The 20,530-nt window shown below is 45.4% G+C and overlaps 1 protein-coding gene across 1 annotated transcript in view; it reads left to right on the top strand.

Moving 5' to 3' along the window:
- TMEM255B (transmembrane protein 255B) overlaps nt 1–20,530 on the top strand; it is a 788,288-nt gene that overhangs the window by 239,715 nt on the left and 528,043 nt on the right. The window contains exon 4 of the mRNA XM_078658950.1: nt 15,806–15,895. Within this exon, the coding sequence (XP_078515076.1) occupies nt 15,806–15,895 (90 nt within the window). The remainder of the gene's footprint in view (nt 1–15,805; nt 15,896–20,530) is intronic.

Here is a 20,530-nt window from a genome sequence, read left to right on the forward strand (position 1 = left end):
GTGCTGGTAAATTTTACTGAAGATGCTGCCTGGTGGAAAATGCTCCCCCTTACGATCTTAGGACGCGATGCCATGTTTAAAATGATTACGTTGCCGTGGTTCCTTTATGCCTTACAAAATGAATATTCCCCACTCCCCAGGCAAGTTTTTGCTGACATATATGCGGGACTGAGATCGCTGCTCTGGCTGGGAAAACAATCCAGAGTGGCCTTGGGGACCTTGCAAAGAAACCAGTACAATGGGGGATCTCCAAATATTGAAGCCTATTACTGGGCGGAGCATCTAACCCCTATCAATGATTGGTTTCACGCACCAGCAGACAATCCCACGAATAGACTGGAGAGGGGGACGATGGCGCAGCGCGACTGCCTACATTACATATACGGGGAAGGGGAAGGAAAGACTTCATGCAGCAACGAAGGTTCCGCTGGGGATATGGGAGAGGGCAACTAAAGCAGTAGGTTGGACTCATACACCGACAAAGCAGACCCCAATATGGCACTGTGAATGGCTGAGGGAGTTGAACAAGTTGCGAGGGTTCAAGAGGTGGGACGATATTGGTATCTCCATGCTGGGGGATCTGGTAAAGAGGGGAGAACTAAAGTTATTCCAGGTCTTGAGGAAGGAATACGGCTTGCACCACACACAGTACTTCAGATATGTGCAACTGCGACATGCATGGCGGGCGGAGTAGGCGCTCTCCTTGTCCCTACCAGAGTATGCCCCGCTTGAAGGGCGTTTATTGCAGGAACGCATTCTCGGTAAAGCAGTTTCCCTGACTTATAAAACACTGATCAATAACATGCCAGATGGCCTGGTAAAGCTCAGAGAATCATGGGAGCAAAATGTAGAGGAGATGGATACAGTGGATTGGGAGACAGCCCTAATGCATCCAAGGGAAGTCGCAGTTAAGTCTCGTCTGAGACTTATTCATTATAAAATCCTACATAGGGTGTACTATGACAGGGTGCGGCTACATCGCATGGGTCAGGCTAGTGACATGAACTGCCTTAGATGTGGCTCGGGGCAAGGAGACTTCTACCATACTGTTTGGACATGTCCCATAATACAGACATACTGGGCCGAGGTTCTGGGGGAGCTGGGAGAGGTGCTGGAGGTCGATTTGCCGTTGGACCCCAAACTGGTGCTGCTGGGAGTAACAAATGACGTAGACTTGGGTCGCCCACTTCTCATCTTTGTAGTTTTGGCTTTAGTGGTGGCTAAGAGGGATGTGGCCCTGGCATGGGGGGGCCCCACGTTGCCGAGACTAGATGAATGGAGAAGGGGCATGGATCTGTACATGGCGGCAGAGAAGGTCACATACAAGGCTAGAGGATGCCCAAACAAATTCAACAGAGTGTGGGGGAAATGGCGCAGATACCATGGGCTAGATGGAGGACTGTAAACTAAAGTGGGAGAGGCACTTGGCTACACTGGCTGGGGGGGGCGGAATCGGAAGGGGGCTTTTATTTCTACACATTAGGGATTTGTGCACAAGTAAGGTACAGTCCTGTCAGGATGAAGAAGGGACCGTGTGCTGGCGGGAGGGGGGAGGAGGTTGGATGGAGGGAGGGAAGTGGAGGGTGGTTGTATGTGACATGCTTGTTTTGTTTATGCTTCATAAAAATGCAAATAAAAATATTTTTAAAAGAAAAAAAATAATTCACTGAAACCCAATATTTTAATCCCCCCCCCAATATTTATCTCTAGCAGCTCAACTCCAGCACCCTTGATCGAGCGATGAGTCTCTAACCTTCCACAACATCAGGCCCAACAAAATTAGCACAGTAAATCAAATAGTGACTGGGACCACTCAATAACTGAATTCTAGATCGACAAACACTTAGGGCCAGATGTACGACCATGACAATTTGCGACTCGCAAATTGCGCTCCATTACGACTCGCAATTTGCTAGGCGCAAAATGCCATGTACAACAGTGTCTGAGAAACTATTTGCGATTTCCAATGGGGTCACAAGTTGCATGCCTCATCAATAGTCATGAGGCACTCGCAATTTGAGACCCCATTGGGAATAGCCTGCCCTCCCAGGGATGGTAGCCTGCTGGGCTCAGCAGACCTCCAGTTTTTTTTTTTTACTGCAGCCCGTTTTCCTTAAAGGAAAAAGGATGAATTTAAAATAAAAAATCTAAATGTTTTCATTTCATTTTTTAAGGGCAGGTGGACCACTGCCTGCCCCATAAAAATATTTTCCCCTGCATTCGAAAAGGGGAAAGGTCCGGAGAAGGGTTGAATTCCTGCAAGGGTGACTCAGATCCCAGTCCATGCCTCTCCCTTGAGTCTTCCAATACCTTTCCAGAGACGGCCGTATAGACGCGAGCTCTGACTTCAGACCAGGGTTGTCAAGCCGCACCAGACCCTCCCAGCTGACCAAATACCGCCTTTGCCGCTGGACCTCTCTCAACCGTATGGCTGTTACTAATCTGACCCCGGCCTGCCTGCCCAGAAATGTTAAAGGGACGGTTGTGGCACCACACTCATCTCCCAGGCACCCTGTCCCTAAACGCCTCCCCACCCACATCAGAGAACGCGCCCTTGGCGTGAAAGACCTCTCCATGCTGCCACTGTCCCTCAACAACTGCCCCCTCTAGAACCTGTACGCCCCTGCGTAATCCCCATTGGATATTTTGAGAAGCCCCCCTCCAAACACACCACTCTCCAAAATCTCCCTACCATTGACATTAGGCCTCACCTGTTATAAACCCTGCCCTCTGGCCCTTGAAATGGATGTCCTGCCCCTGTTTCTCTCAAACTTTCCTCTCTTCTAATAGGCAACACCCCTGCCTCCTAAAATATCCCCTCACAGTGCTCCCCCACCCTCCCCTGGTCTGGAAACTGGTTCTGCCTGCACAGACTAGAGATATCCAGCGACAGGCTGTAATCCTTGCACCATCGTCACCACAGTGACTTCCCCGTGCAGCGGACTGGTGTCCCTGGACTCCCTGGCTGCACAGGGCCAGTTCATAACTTGCAATGCTCCCTGCCTCCATGGGAGCAGGCCTAACCATTGCATGCCCACTAAGCACAGGTAACATTGCCAGACTCAGGTGCATGAACTCCTCAAAGCGCGCCCTCTGCCGCATCAGGCTGCGCCCGACCTGCCCCTGCACGGGCAACTGCACTGTGGCCTTTCACTCCTTCTGCAGCCCTCACCAAAACAGTGGCCCCAAGGGCCGTAGAGCACATTTTTTTTTTATTTCTTTTTTTAGAGGTTTTATATAGCGCCAGCTGGACCCGGGGGTATCAGAGCGCTTTACATTTTAGAGACAAGAAGGTCAATAAGACAGGGGACATACATAGCATCAATGTATATAAAGAACATATAAGTCTCCGCCTGATAGATTTCAAAATGATACATATGGGAAATAAGCACATCAAAATGTGGAAGATGTGAATAATCAAAAATATCAAAAGGCACAAATTGAAAAAAGCGGGAGGGGCAGAAGTGAGGGGGGGTTGGAGGGGATGAGGGCTGAAGGTGGACAAGGGAAGGGGGGTGCAAGGAGGAGTGAAGGTGGTAAACAGGGAGGGGGAAGTGACGAGGAGGATGGGCGAGTAAGACTAAAAAAAGGGAGGGCGGATGCATCTAGGGTCGGACAGATGTGGCCAGTGGAAGAGAACAGATATGGATTAGGGTCCCCAGTATTTATTGAGGAGATGTAGTTTGAGTTCTTTTTTGAAGCTAGAGGTGGAAGGGTTGCAGCGAAGGTCAGTTGGAAGGGCATTCCAAATGCAAGGAGCGTTGCCGGAAAAGGATCCAGACTGGGTGGTTTTCTTTTTTAGAAGGGGGGGATAAGAAGTAGGGTGTTAGTACTTCTCAAGGAACGGGAGCAACCGGCTTTAGTGAGTTTGTTAGCGAGGTAGGTCGGTGTATTCTGATGGAGAATTTTGTGTGTAATGCAGGCTGTTTTGTAAGAGCCATTTAAGGGTTTTAAGGGCAGGGGAGATGTGGTCTAAGCGCTTGCAGTCTGAGGTAAGCCTAGCTGCAAGGTAAAGCACAGATTTAAGAGGTGCTAGGTGGATCTTAGGAATTCCGGTGAGAATGGCATTGCCATAGTCGATGCGAGAAAGAACAAGGGATTGGAATGCTAGTTTGAAATCACCGATAGGGATGAAGGGCTTGATTTTCTTAAGGTGGCGGAGAATGAAGAGGGCTCCTTTGGCAGAATTATTGATGTGTACCTTGAGGGTTAGGAGGTTGTCAAGGGAGATCCCTAATGATTTGACTGAGGAGGACAAAGATAAGGAGCAGTTGAGGGCATTAAGGTCAGAGATCCAATTCTGAATGGGGAGCTGGTTATTTTTAGGGGAAAAAATAATAATTTCAGTGTTTTTAGGGTTGAGTTTGAGGTGGTTAATGTGAAACCAGGCTTGAATCTTGATGAGAGTGTTGTTGAGGTGAAGGATGTCAGCATGAGGTTTAATCTTATAATAGAGTTGGGTGTCGTCGGCATAGAGATGGTAGTTGATCCCGGCTTGTTTAAGAATGAGTGTGAGGGGTTTCATGAAAAGGTTAAAGAGTGTGGGAGAGAGGATGGATCCTTGCGGAACTCCTAAGGAGATGGAGGTAGGGTTAGATAGGCAATTTTGGATTTTGATTTGTTGAGAACGGTGTTGTAGGTATGAGACGAACCATTTGTGTGTCGTACCATTCAGGCCGAAACAATCTCTAAAAACATTGAGAAGAGCAGAGTGGTTAACAGTATCAAACGCTGCAGAGAGATCAAGGAGGATCAGAAGGCTAGATTCACCATTGTCAAGTGAGTGGTGGATGTCGTCAACAATGTTTAGCATGGCGGTTTCAGTGCTGCATCCTTTCCTAAAGCCAGATTGGAAGCGGTCTAGTATGTTAAAGTGTTCAATGTGTCTATCTAGTTGGAGAAGAACACATTTTTCCAGGGCTTTAGAAAGAAGGGGAAGGTTGGAGATGGGACAAAGGTTATTGAGGTCGTTTGGGTCAGCCAAAGGATTTTTGATAATGGGGGTGATTTGACCTAGTTGCAATGAAGTGGGGACACAGCCTGTGGTAAGGGAGCTGTTGATAATAGAGGTCCAGGAAGGGGTGATGATGTGCTTTAGGTTTTGGACAAGTTTGGAGGGGAGAGGGTCTTTGGTGTGGGAGGAAGGCTTGAGTTTGGAAATGATGTTAAAGACGTCTCTTTCAGTGACTGGCTGGAAGTTAAGCCAAGTGGCATTATTATTAGTAAGAGAGTTAGGATGATTGGAGTCCAGGAAAATGGAGGGCAATGGGGGGTGAGGGAGATCAGAGTTATGATGGGCAGTAGTAGGTGTAGGGGGAGTTATGATGGAGGGTGGGATATTAAGAGAGATGTTCGGGTTAGTGGTAGGGATCGCAGTAGAGAGGAAGGATTGCTCAATTAGTTTAATTTTGTCTGAAAAAAAGAGAGCTATTTCTTCACATCTAGTCGTTGAGGCCAGTGGGACAGGGGGAGCGGAAGCAGTTTGATTGCGCACAATGTTGAATAGTTCTCTTGGCCTAATCTGAGCTCGATCTAGTTGTGACCTGAAGAAGGACGTTTTTTGTCTAAAGATGTGTTTTTTGTAGGACGATCTAGCAAGTCTGAGGCGGGCCAGGTTAGAGGGAGAGGGGTGCTGTCTCCATAATCTTTCAGTCAGTCTGAGTCTACGTCTTTCATTATTTAGGTCTGTGTTAAACCATGATTTGGAGGGGATATTTCTTTGTTTTTTGAGTTTGAGAGGGGCTAGAAGGTCAACGGTAGCAGTGACAGCTTTGTTATATTGTTCAGTTAGTTCATTCGTGTTAAGGGAGGGAGGGATAGCGAGAAGCTGGGCATGAAGTTTGGATTCAAGTAAGTCGGGAGGGATATAACTGAGATTTCTGATCAGTTTCATGGGTTTAATAGTTTTGGAAGGCGTGGGGGAGGCAGAGGTGGTTATGGAGAACAGGATAAGGTGATGGTCTGACCAGTCAATGGGAATGATGTTAGATAGGAGGGCTAGATCTTTGCTGGTAATGATGGCGTCAAGGGTGGCTCCTTTGGAATGGCTTGGTGACTGACAGATTTGTTTGAGGTCATTAATTTCGAGAAGGTCAGAGAGGAGGGAGATTGAGGGATCTTTAGTATCATTCCAATGGAGGTTAAAGTCTCCCAGGAAGATGTTTTTAGATTTGGAAATTTAGGATTGGGTAAGAAGGTTAGATAACTCGTCAATGAATGGGTAGTGATTTCCAGGCGGATTATATATATTGTGAAGGCGGATGGGGGAGGAACCCTGTATTTGGAGTTCGGCTATAAGGTATTCAAAGGAGGCATATTCGGTGTTATTGATAAGGGAGAGCTGTAGTTCGTCTTTGAAAATGATAGCTACACCACCGCCTTTTCGGATGGGTCTATCTTTCCTAATGATGGAGTAGCCCGGGGGTGAGAGTAAGTCAAGAATGCTTGTAGAGTGGTCATTAAGCCAGTATTCTGTAAGGAACGCAATGTCGATGGATTCGCTAAGGATGGTTTCAGAGATTTCTATGGCATGTCGGGCAGCGGAGCGGCAGTTAACAAGCATGCAGGTGAGGGGTTTAGGAGTGGGTTTAGGAGATGGGAGGGCATGGATGGAGGTGAGATGAGGAGGGGGTCTAGGTGAGACAGGTGAAAGGGGAATACGACTAGTCCCCAATATGACGGGGATGCTAGAGAAGGGGGAGGGGTGTTCATGGTTGAGGAGTATGGAGGGTAGGAATTTTGAAGGTCGGAAATCTCCCGGTGAGAGAGGGTGCAAGTGGTGCGGAGTGGTCTTTGAGCACGGCAAAGCAAGGGAGTTGTTTTCCACGGTTTGGGGGTGGTGGGGTTTATTAGACCAGGGCTAGCGGTGTTTTTTCGGGGAGGGAGGGCGCTGGATTTGAGGTTGAGGAAACCGTTCCTAAGACGAGAGAGATCTCTGGTAAGAGTGGAGAGGTTAAGTTCGATGTTGCGAAGGGAGTTTGAGATGAGAGTGAGTGGGTAAATAGGGTGTGGGGGGAGGAGGACAAAAGGGGTTCGGAGTTAGCTGCAGAGGGGGGTCTGCTCTAAGGAGGCAGTGAGCAGATGCAGGCAGGAGGCCTGTTCTGAGGAGGAGATGAGCCGATGCAGGCAGGAGAGCAGGGGGGGCTGTAGTGGAAGGGGAGAACGAGTGGCATGTCAGGGTAGGGGGGAGATGAGACCTCTGTGGATGAGAAGTTAGGAGATAGCAAGGAGGTACAGTTGCGGATTGGTGTAGGAGTGGGGGGGATAATGGGAAGAGTGTAGTTCAGGAAGGGAGAGAATGAGTTGGGAGAAGAAGGGTGTGGGGTAGTGTGATTCAGAGGGTGTGAGGCTGAATTGGGAGGGGAGGAATGAGGGGGTGGAGGAGGAAAGGAAGGGGAATCAGGGTGAGGAGTATTGTGATTCGGCAGGTGTGAGGATGAGTTGGGAGAGGAGGAGTGAGGGGGTTGGAGGAGGAATGGAAGGGGAATCTAGGTGAGGAGTATTGTGATTCGGCGTAAGTGAGGATGGGTTGGGAGAGGAGGAGTGAGGGGGGTTGGAGGAGGAATGGAAGGGGAGACTGTGAGAGAGGGCCAGGAGGGTGGAGTAATAGGGAGGGGAATGGGTGGGCTGATTGGGTGCAAGGGGGATTGGGAGTGAGGAAAGGATTAAGGGGTGAGCCAGAAAAGGCCCCAGGGACCCCATCCTCTGGGGCCGCAAATCATTAGATAGGGAGGAGGGCCCGCATGGCCCCTGTCTCTGATCCATAGATTTGCCTGGGGACCCCAACTCTTGGGCATAGTTCGGGGACAGTGTCCTGGGTTGGGCATCCCAGACCATTACATAAAAACAAAATGCCATCTCCAGCATAGCCCAATGAAATTGGGCAGTGTGCAGGGAGCCAGTAGGGCCATGGGAGCCCTGGGGAACCTGGGGCTCCTCCTGCAGCCCCCATCATAAAAAAAAAAATGTTGGTGTCCCATGTGGGACCAGGACACCTAGAAATGAAAAAAAATAAATGTGAATAATAAATGAGCAGCCACAGCCGCTCATTTATTATTCATTGTTCCTACAAGCAGTACACCATAATGCCCTATGAGGGCTCTTTACATATTCTTTTATTTTTGCGATGTACCTAGAAACAGGTAGGGGCACCACCATTTTTTTGTTGTTGTGGGCAGCTGCTGGGTGTCTGCAGGGAGTTCTGCAGACACCCAGCAACATTAGAAAAATAAACAGTAAGTCTCCGCATTGAAACCATGACCCCAGGAGAACACCTACTATACTTTTTTTTTCTTACATCTGGAAGTCAGCTTGTCTAGAAGCTAATTCTATGGTTGCATTTTATGTATCTTGAAGTTGTATAAGAAAAATATAAGGCTGTCTTGAGGTTATTTTTATATTTATATTTTGGGGCTATTAAGTGTTAAAAAAATATTCTGAGACATATTAAAAAAAAAAACAATATGTCTACTATTCATTTACACCCCTTTTACCCAGTAATCATAAAAACAGAAAGAGACACTGATATGTAGTTTGATAAAACGTTATTAAATATTTTTTAATCAATTAATATCAATAAACATTGCATTATGTGCATTATTAGAATATACATTTGATAAAATTATCAGTGATTTTTGGAGAAAGATGATAGATCTACTGTATATATAAAGAGTTGGTGAGGGGTAGTTTGGCCACAGGTCCTGGCCAGAGGCAAGGCCCTGCAGTCAAACCTCCACTTTGGCCATACGCAGTTGGGCATTAAGCTTTACATATGAAAATAAAATACTACTGGAATTCTTTTTTTAAACTAGCAATTAAATGAGAAAAAAACAAAGGTTAAAGTGATGTTATAGTTCGGTATGATAATTATATCTTACTATTAAGGTAACTATAATTTGTGCCCTCGCCATGACTTGCTAATTATCCCACACTATTTGTCAAGACATGTTCTATGACATCATTGATAATATTGTTGCAACATTTGCAATTAAATGATTTATAAGAAAACTGTGCATGGTGGGGACGTAAGTTATAGTTACCTTAGCGCACGAGTTATAGGGCCAGATGAATCAAGGCTTTTACCAGTTGCATTTGAGAATGGTAATAAGCCTTTCAGGATATATCATCCCAAAAGGCATTCGCAAAATAGGTAATCTCAATGTTTGCGATTACCTATTTTGCGAATGCAGTTAGGGAATCGCAATTTGTGTTTCCCTAAATGCAATGCGAGAAGCATTCTCAGAATGCAATTTTTGCATTAAAGAATCGCAAATTACCACCAACTTCAGGTTGGTGGTCATTTGCAAATCCTTAATAAAATGCACAAAATTGCATTTTCCCAAGTGCCATTTGGCGCATGTGTGAGCCACATTTGCACACATGACATTTTTGGGGGTGCATCAGGATGGCCTTTTGGCCCCCTAGCACCCTTGAAATTACATTTGCAATTTGCGATTACTAATTTGTTAATCGCAAATTGCGAATGCCTTCCCATTCATTCCTATGGCCCTAGAGGCAAGGAATGATAGGGAAGGCATTCCTTAATAGCAAATCGACATTTGCGATTCGCTATTAAGGAATATGTAGGAATCGTTATTTCTTTTGTGAACTCTACATACATTGCATTTTATGATTCTATAATAGCGAATCGGTAAAATTTGCTATTATAGAATCGCAAAATGCAATGTTGATATATCTGGCCCATAGTTACTTGAGATAACTATAACTGGTGAATTTCAGTGGTTTTGTATGTTTAAAGCGGCATGTTTTAACTGACATTTTCATCTAACTATTGCACTCCTTTAACCTTTTGTTTTTTCAGTGAATATTTTTTAGGAGTAGGTAGTGGTCCTACTCTTAAAAAATTTTAAATTGCACTTACGACCGACCAATTACAATGTTAGGTAACCGTTTGGTCCTTCCGACTCAGTTCCGACCGGCATTCAGAGAACCTGAGTCGGTCAGAGCCGACTTGTACAGCCGACCGAGCGATTACAATGTCGGATTCAGACAGCCGTTCCAAATCTTGTTTGTCTGACACAAATCGAATGTCAGACTCTGACTTTTTAGGGCCGCAGCAGGCCTCCCTTCACCCGGAGGCCTCCGGTTGGGGCCTGTGTGGGTACCCATGGGTCCCCTCTTTCCAACCATGCACAGTGTGGCAGGCACCATGGGGTGCCTGCCACAGGGTGCAAGGTTTTCCGTGACCACCCCTTTTTAGGTCTCGCTATAGCCACTGCGTTAGCAATGCTTTGTGAGAGTATAGTAAAGGGCTCTCAAAAATGCTCCCAAAGTCTGCAGGCGGATCGGGCACAGTGCATGTGCGCCAGAGGCGCGCACCATTTGTCCGCCTGCAGCCTTTGGGTGGACTTTTGTGGCCGCTTTAATGTTCCCAGCCACTTCACGCACGCACTCCGCCTCTGCTGCCATATGGACACGCATTCAAATTACCATGCTTCAGCACACCCCCTCACCCCCATCCCCCTTATGCCCTGCCTCCCAGACACACACACAGCCGCACCCATATACTTCACAGCTCTTTACAACAGAATTGACTTTGTAACTTTTTTTTACTCATTGTTAAAGCACCTACATCTCCACTCGACATATTCTCCCTTGCCAATGTCCCTCCCACCCTTCCTTTGATCTCCGCTTTTCTTTTAACTTTCGGCGCAAGTTCTCACAGGCTCCTCTCTGCCCCCTTCCTTTAATGGCCCTCCCCCAGCACAGAGCGCGCATCGCTTGTTTTTTGTGTCACCAGCATCCTTTTCCCGTTCTTGTGAACTGCACTCATTTTGGGGGGCGTGTGGCGTGTACCTCTTTACTGAAGAATGCCTAATGTTCCTCAGCCCTCTGCATGTTGTTTGCAGCACCTCACTATCCTGTAGGTAATGTTCCCCCCTTTTCTCTTACATGTGTCCTAGCCCACTCTCCATACTATAGCCCAATCCATAGTTGCTGCTTATTTATCTTATGCAACTAACAACCATTGACAAAGCCAATAGACCCGACTTATTGTCAGTATGCTGCTCTCGTTGTATCATATATCTGGATGCAATGACAGAAACAGCCAAAATACAAGTGAGGCAGCACACCAAGCTAAGCACAATTATTTTGTGCACGTTATTTAAGCCACTCCCTTTATTACATTACCCACGCTGCTGGTGTTATCCTTTCAATCAACTTTTTGCTGCTGTACTGTCCCTCATATTTTAGCAAATTAAGGCGTTATGTGGGGCTGTTAGGGCAGGACGATGGTAGGTGGTATTGCAAGTTATTTCACCCTTCACCCCCTCTCAATTCATTGTAACCTCCTTCAGCACTGTACACCCCTTCACATAGCTGACCATCGTTGCGTGCTCGCTTCAGAGAGGCCAGGTATTGGATGGGCGTGTCTCCTGTTAAGGGGCGTCATTCATTCCAGTTACCTTAAATAAGGTCACATTCATTTTTATTGTCCTGGGAATATTAGCTTATTTGTCCAGACCTATAGGATGTCTTGCGACTCCGTGACTCAAAACCGATTCCCAGTTCTAAAGTCAGCAGGTCTGGCCATTACACCGCATCTTGGGGTAAGGGGAGAGCCACATGGAGGCTCAGCTCATCATAGGCTCGAGGTGCCAACAGGACCTCGGGCTGAGCCACATCCAAGCATCTGCCCCCCCCTCCAGTTTTCAGGGAGCTGAGACGAACCTGCCAGGACCTCTCTACAGGCCTATGATCTGCTGATGTGGATGGCATTAAACGAAGAGTGTACTGTAAGGTGATGCCCACAAGGCGTCTCTTCTCCTTCTCTGTACATCTATCTCCCGTAGCACCTCGCTTTGCACACAGCTGCTTTCTCCTAGCGCTGCATGCCTCTAGCTCACTAAAGCCTCACTAAAGCCTCACTAAAGCTTGACAACGAGTTCAAGCGCAGTGGAAGACCTTTTACAATAGTTGATTAGTTATCTTTCATTTGTTTATTGGTGCATTTGGATGTTAAACAGGTACTGCTAATAAGGTTAAATCTTTGCCCAGATGGTGTTACCGTGAGTACAAAAGACAAAATAGTTAATTAATATAACAAAATGTGTTGCATTATGCCACATAATTTGCCTTTTCTTGCCATATAATTTAGCGGCATACTTTGGTCCATCACTGCCACATAATAGATATAGTGTTCTAGTTAGACCACTATTTCTATGTCAGGAGAGTTTAAAAGCTCAGAAATAGACATGTGCATACTTTTGTAATCGTCCAGCGCAGGGGCGGCAATTTAGGGTCTCGCACATGACCTATTTTGCATCTATTTTCTCACATTTCGGTAGTTTTTGTGAATACAGTTGGGTAATTTAGGTGGCTTCTGGACATGTCACAGCAGTTTCTTTTGGCATCTCAGGTATAATCACCCTTGAATCACAAGAGGCTAATTCTCGGGTCTCACCGGATGGTCACTTTATTATCTCACGTGAAGGTCATTTGAGGATATAATGTGAGGGTCACTTTAAGAGCAAACATGAGGGTTATTTTATTAAATGCTTCAGATTTGACAGGAGTGTCTCCATCAGCCGGACGATTAATCAATGTATTGGTACACTGCTTCTTCCCAGTGGCGATGGATGCAAAGCGGAAGTGTGCCTGGGATTTATTGAGGCTTAACAGGAGTGCAAGTTATAACTTGGACCGACTGTCAAGGGGGAGCAGGGCATAAATTGTGTGCTCCTCAGAGCTGACAACATTACGCTTATCTGCCCCCTCACCAGCCCCACACACACACAGTCACACACACACAACCACACACACACAACCATACACACACAACCATACACACATAGCCACACACACAACCACACACAACCACACACACAACCACAGATACATACAACCACACACACACACACAACCACAGACACAACACACACAACCACACAGACAAGCACAACACACACAACAACACACACAACCACACACACACAACCACACACACAACCACACATATAACCACACACACAACCACACATTCAACCACACATACAACCACAACCACACACATAACCACAAACACAACCACACATACAACCACAAACACAACACACACAACAACACACACACAACCACAACCACACACATAACCACACACACAACCACACATACAACTGCACATACAAACACACATACAACCACACACAACCAGACACACACAACCAAACACAGAACCAACCGTCAGTGCACACTTTCACCAAGCACAGACACCATCAGTCATCAGTGCACACTTTCACCGGGCACAAACACCACCAGCCGTTAGTGCACGCTCCCACCAGGCACACACCACCAGACATCAGTGCGTGTTTTCACCAGGCAGACACACACCACCAGCCATCAGTGCACGCTTTCACCAGGCACACACACACCACCAGCCATCAGTGCATGCTTTCACCAGGCACACACACACCACCAGCCATCAGTGCACGCTTTCACCAGGCACACACACACCACCAGCCGTCAGTGCACACTTTCACCAGGCACACACACACCACCAGCCGTCAGTGCACGCTTTCACCAAGCACACACACATCACCAGCCGTCCGTGCACCCATTCATCAGACACACACCACCAGCCGTCAGTGCATGCTTTCACCAGGCAGATACAACATCAGCCATCAGTGCACGATTCCACCAGGCACACACACCACCAACCGGCAGTGCACACTTCCACCAGGCACACACACTACCAGCCATCAGTGCACAATTTCTACAGATACACACACCACCAGCCATCAGTGCACACTTCAGTTGTTAATGCATCCACAATTAACTATTGTAACAATAGCAGTATGGCAAACTTTATTTTTATACATATTCATTTGAAGCGCAACATGCCACCATTGCTACAAAAATAAATACACATTTTTTGGCCTACAATTTATAGACTTTTGTTGCAATTGGTGTTGCAATTGGTGTTGCAATATTTAGCAATGCTAATAACTCAAACTTAATTAATGCGAGACCTATTGCATTGTAAATGCTTGTTTTCAATGCGAGCCTGTGTTGTCGGTCGGAAAACGCAGACTCCCATTGAAGTCGTCATGAGGTCCTAAATTTCAATATAGTGTAACCAATTGGGTCACAAAAAAACCTCTCACCCACTAAATCTGAGATTAGTAAGATTTATTCATAAATTTAGAAATAGATCAATATAAGTCAACCACAGCATTATCATAGAAATACAGAACAAGCAAAATGAGTCCAAATCTTCTAAAGAGATTTACCCTATATAACAAAAAGCAGATAACTAGTACAATGCAAGTATTCAGGAAAAATAATTGAGTATTAAATTGCATCAAATTAATTTCAAAGGTTAGCATGAGCATGCTATCTCTCCCCTACACAGCCTTTAGAGGGACAAACCCTAAACAAGTAAGCATTACATAAAGGTGAAATCAGAACGGTGTCAGCTGTCAGAGTCTTCAGTAGAAGAAACTCCAACCAAGGGTGAAGTAGCATGAAGCCACTCAAAGCAGAAACAATAGCAGAGGTCTATACCTTATGAAATCCTACGATGTCTATCTGACCCTCACTACATTACAGCATAATTAGTTGCACTCAAGGTAAGTCAGGTGCTCCTCCAGTAACTTTCCATGGTTCCACCACAAATTGGATACTGGTACCACCTTTCCCACATTTATAAGTTGCTACTTCGTTCGCCCTTGGCCATTCTTCTCATCCTCCATGAGAACTCGCATCCTTGCTTGTTACCGCATTTCTCCTTGCCAAGATCCATCTTCTCATACCTTACTATCAAACTAAAACAAAAACCCTTCTTTTCTAGTTAATAAGGCTTTGGAAACAAAAATACAAGCAAATACATTCTACGGTGAAGGTCTAACATGAATTATATGTTAGACTTTAAACTTGAGCTTATTCTGAAATGGTTCTCAAGGCCCAAAGTTATGTCAATTTAACAGTGCACAGGGTTACAAATACGTGCCCATTTCTACACATATAGCAAATGCAACGTCTTAATGTATGTATAAATTGCAAAGAATTACAAAAATTTAATTTCAGATACACCAAGATGAACATGATTTCTTGTTACATGTATAAAGTTTTAAACATGTTTTACCATACATATTCCATTTCATTAGCTTCACAATGAGACACCTTTAAACTGTAACATCTCCTAAAATATCAAAATGTAACTGCTATGCAGATCTTTATTAACCGCATGCGTGCGGGCGGAATTCCGCCCGTACGCTGAGATTTTCTAAAGCGCATGTTACGTGACGAGCTGGGCTCATCATCAGCGTGCGAGGAGGCTACGCCATGAGGAGCCCAGCTCGTCATCAGCGTAGAAGGGGTTAATCACTTTTCTATGTACAGTTATGCCTCATTATAAAGTAATACATAGCTTAAAGGGCCCTTAGCACACCCCTTCCTAACACCAACCCTTTATTTATTCCCAAACCCAATTTGTGATTCCTTTTGATTCAGTAACATGTTACCAAATAGCTATTTGGGATTGGTGAATAAAAAATGCCATTTTGCAAAAAGGCTCTGATTTTCTAATTAGGAGCCTTACCGACTAAAAATGGTTTTGTGCATGAGGGGCCAAGATCTCCCCATGCCTAAAAGAATAATAATTTAAAAAAAGTGAATGTGTGATGTGACTGGTGGTCAAGTAAAGCGCTTCAGTACCTTTGAGTCAAGTGTGTGTTATATAAAACTGTAAAAAATGGAATAAAGTTCCTTTGTTTTTGTAAACACTGCTGAAAAATGTTTTGTGTTTTTGGAAAACAAGTACTAATGAAGCCTGTCTTTTTTTTAGTTGGTGGCATCTATAGTGTTTATCAGCTTCGGCGTGGTGGCAGCCTTCTGTTGTGCAATAGTCGACGGCGTATTTGCTGCACGGCATATCGTAAGCATTGTTTTTCTTTCATTCTCTTGCTGTGAAATGACCTATGTTATTGACAATTGGACCCAAAACACAACTCATTTCTTGTAACTGAATGTATAAATTAATGGTAAAGTCTACTGTATTTCATTCATTGAATATATCATTCACTTCTAAGCTCCTTGTAATAAGTGGGTCAGAAATATCCGGCTAAAAGTCTATGAAGTCCTGGAGGAAACACTGATACCTCAAAGTACTCTACCTCAAATATTGCTTGCTATCAATGTGAAAATTACGGCAGCAATCAGAATGACACCATGAGTGTGAAAACACTCACCTGAAATTTGTAGCATCCTCCCCAGCCTGGTAGCATGCAAATGAACACGCCACACACAGAGGTCTGTAGTGAATGTCTTTATTCTTCAGAGTGCAAACGTTAACTGCATGCAGTGCGTCATAAACGTTATTAACCACACCCAGATACACCCACCTGATTACGTCATTCTCCTACTGAGTAAACAGGGACCAGAAGGGTCCTGCTGTTCATATTCACAAGACACTACACAATTGATCATCTAAATACCCTGAGACCATCATCTGAACTGTCTAGGTAATAAGGCATGTCAACATTGGACTCAGTGTTACAATACCGCATGGTAATATCAGTAGCATAGCCACTGTCTCATGGGCACTAGTACAAGGAAGGAAAGAGGGGAGGGGGGTATTGGCGGCTGTGTTAATTATAAAAATACAGCAAAAGCAGGCTCACCGGCTCCTCTGGCCCAGGTGCCACTGCACCTTCTGCACCAATGGAAGCTACTCCCCTGGATACTACCACAGTACATTGTCTAATTCTTTCCAGAGACACTGACCGGTCGTAGACTCTTCCCTTTGTAATATCATATAAGTTAATGCTTTTCATTTTGTCAATCCTAGAAGGGTGAAAGGCTGTCTCAGAAACTATTGATGTCAACAAAGCACAGTCTGCCCTACCTTTGATTCCTCCATTTCAATATGCTTCTCTCTAGGCAAACCAAGATGGATAAAATACTGAGCCGGGCAGGTCAATTGTGGGTCTGACTGGCATTGCTCTTTTTGCATTTCTGAGGCAAGGGCCTAGAATTGAGAATAAAAAGTCAAAATTAGTGTTACTGCTCTGTTGGACTGATACATTTCCCTGAATTGTGGTCTATTTGCCAGACACATATTCCACCTGCTGTTAGCGGGTGGAAATGTATCTAAAAGACTGTCCCTCTAGTAATTCCGTTTCCTATAAAAACTGGTGTTTTCAGCTGAAAATTGAAATACCAGCCCACGTGTAATGGTGACCTAGGATGTATATTTTGGGCTCTCCCAGGAAGACATGTTTTTAACTTCTTTAGTCAGAGATTTCCAGCATGGGGTTTTGCATTGAGATAGCTATTGGAACTTTAACATGGGTTCGATCTGAGAATATTCAAAGCTCCCTTTTTTTACAAAGGACACAGGTTGTACGATAGATTGATTTACTAACAATATTCATTATTCTTAGTGTGACTCGTCCTCGTCCCAGTAATTATATTTTGAAACAGTCCTGTCTCATGTACATAAAAAATGAAGGAGAATTCTAATGGAACCCTTCCTACCCTCCTTAGTGCCAGATAGGGTAAGCCTATGCAGAATCCTCCTGTTATATCTAAGCATATTCAAAGGTAAGGAGGGAAGGTGGGAGGGATTGAAATGACTGTGACAAGGACGAGTGGGGCTAAGAGTAATGAGGATTACCGGTAAGTAATCATAGCATTACTTCTAAGCCCCTCACCCTAGTCATTAAACTTTGAGGTGCACCAGAATAAAATGTCTTTGAAATAACAAACACAAGATTCATTATTAGAATGCACACCCTTTGACTTTAATGCATGCTAATGAGAACACAAAATGAAATAATAAATCAAGAACTTAATCCAGAAATGATTTCAGAATCCCAACACCAGAATTACCATCATAATCGACCATGTGAATCAGTCTATAATGGCTTATGAAGGTAGACTCAGATGACTGGGTGGCGGCTCTACAAATATTGTTAATAGAGATCCCCTGGAACTCAGCCACACTACTAGTGGATCTCTCTTTAAACAGAACCACCCTGGGAAGTCTCTCAATCAGCCTGCAGAATAGTAGTCTTAAATCAACTGCTTAAAGTCATCTTAGTTGCGCTCCTTCCTCTTCCTGCTTGTCCAAACATTACACAAAGATGGTTTGTTTTTCTGAAAGGTTGTGACCTGTTGAGATAAACGGTAAAAATTGCAGGGTCTAACCTCCAGACAACTAAATCTTTGAAGAATCTTAAAAAAGCAGTTTGACAGACTAACTTGGTCAGTTGACCAATCTTCTGTCCTTACGTTATGGCCACCAGAAAGACAACCTCATAGGAAATAAATGTCAACTCCACCTCCTCCAAATGTTTAGAAAGGAGGAGCCTGCAGTGTTTTTAGAAACCCAGGATGCTCCCAAGAGGGAGAGGAAGAACTCTGGATAGGTTTAAAAATAGAGAAGCTCTTGAAAACCCTATTGACGAAATAAATAATTTCCCTCTGAGGCTCAGAGAATTCCCTAAAAGCCTTAATGGCAAACCAATGAGACTTTATTGTTGAAAAGGACAGATGTAATTGAAACCCCTCCACCAAGAACTGCAAAAACAGAAGAAAAAGGACAGGAGGGTGGCTCGGTCTGTGGTGGTCTTTGCTGGTGCGCCATCTTACCTTTAGCCATTTGCAGTTGCATTTCATTGTTCTGAGTCCTGGAGTATACCAACTGGCTTGTTTGGTGGATCTGCTGGTCTTGGCAGGCTTGATAGTGGCAACACTGTTGGTGCAGTTGGTGATCCAGGTAGGGAAATTCTTGATGGCCTGTTCTAGGTTGGTTGTGGCATTAGGATGGGCAGTGTTGAGGGCATCCTTTTATTAGGTCTCTGTCAGTTTGTGCCAACTACAGTGGAAGGAGCTGGGAGGCTTAGTGGGGATGCATGGGGAGCTTGTGATGGTGAAATGGACAAGAGCGTGGTCAGTCGAGGTGAGTTTGGTGAATGACTGCACTTGACTTGACTCTGTCGCTGGCAGTGAGGATTAGATCGAGCATGTGTCCTGCTCTGTGTGTGGGGTTATTGACCAGTTGGGTGAGGCCGATGTTGCTCATGATTTCCAAGGGGGTGGGTGGAGTGTGCGTTTATGGGGCCATCGAGGTGGAAGTTAAGGTCCCCAAGGAAGATGTAGTGCTTGGAATTGATAGCGAGAGAGGCGATGAATTAGGGGATAGTGTTTCAGAAGCAACGGCATGGTCCTGGCGGTCTGTAGACGAGGGTTCCTTTGATTGCCAGCAGTTTGGAGTTGGAAGTTGAGGTGTTCCATAAATGATGAGGTGTTGTCTTCGGTGGTGGTGCAGCAGATAGTTTATTTGTGGATGATGGTGATGCCGTCTCCTTGCTTGTTGGTGTGGCCCTGGTGTATCATCTTGTAGCCATTGGGTGTTGCGGTAGTGATGTTGGGTGCGTCGTTACAGGGCAGTCATGGTCGGTGAGGAGGGTGTAGTGACGGTTTCCAGGAGCTCAGGAGGTCCTGAGTTGTAGGTGAAGAGGCAGAGGTGACAGGTAAATGGTTGTACCGTAGATCGATGAGATGCGATGCAGCAGTTGTTGTTGCAGCATCTAGGGTCAAGGGCCTGGAGCTCTGCAGTTGATTATCTGTGGGTGGCAGAAGGGCGAGGGTTCCTGGTGGTGGGCGAGGTCCAGGTGCAGACGAGCTTGCCTTTGGCATGCTCGCTGCCATCTGCAGCCTCCATTAAATAGGTCTTGGGAGGTTATGGGCGGGGCTAACTGGAGGGGTAAAGCAGGAGTAAAAAGAGGCAAAATTGATCAGCGGCAGGGGAGCAGCAAAAATATAGCAGAGATTACAAAAACAAAACAAAGCAAGCAATGTGATACAGAAAAACCAACTTATTGATTGATTGATTTTAAAACTTATATAGCGCTTACTGTCACCCCACGGGTATCCTGGCGCTTTCGACTAAAAACTGAGTCACGATTAAATAGGTTACATCAGCCCTTACCTGTATAGAGGATTCCTGCTAGGCTTTGGGGAAAAGCCAGGTTTTCAGGTTCCTGCGAAATTCCAGCAGGGCGCTGATCTGTCTAAGGCTCTGGGGAAGTCCATTCCACAGCCGAGCGCCAGCTACGCTAAATGCTCTACCTCCCAACCTGGCCCGTTTGAACCTGGGCACCGTAAGTAGTGAGGCACTAGATGATCGCAGTTGCCTGGAGGGTTGATACCTAGAGAACCTTTCCTGCAAAGGGACTGGCCCTAACTCATGTATCGCTTTAAAAACCAGACACAGGGACTTGAAGCGAATACGTTCTGTCACCGGTAACCAGTGCAGCTCCCTCAGTGCCATTGTTGTCGATGAGCGGCGTTGCCAACCAAGAGCAAGTTTAGCTGCCGCCGACTGGATTCTTTGGAGCCCTTGTAGAATATATAACGGGGCCCCTAGATACAGCGAATTGCAGTAATCCAGTCTGCTACCCACTATGCTACTAACTACCAGTGGGCGAGTCTCTTTAGGCAGCAAGGGTAGAATTTTACGCAACATGCGTAGCAATGCAAAACAGACATTGGCAGTCTTATTGGC

Source organism: Lissotriton helveticus, chromosome 8 (genome assembly GCF_964261635.1).
Source record: "Lissotriton helveticus chromosome 8, aLisHel1.1, whole genome shotgun sequence".
Lineage (NCBI taxonomy): Eukaryota > Metazoa > Chordata > Amphibia > Caudata > Salamandridae > Lissotriton > Lissotriton helveticus.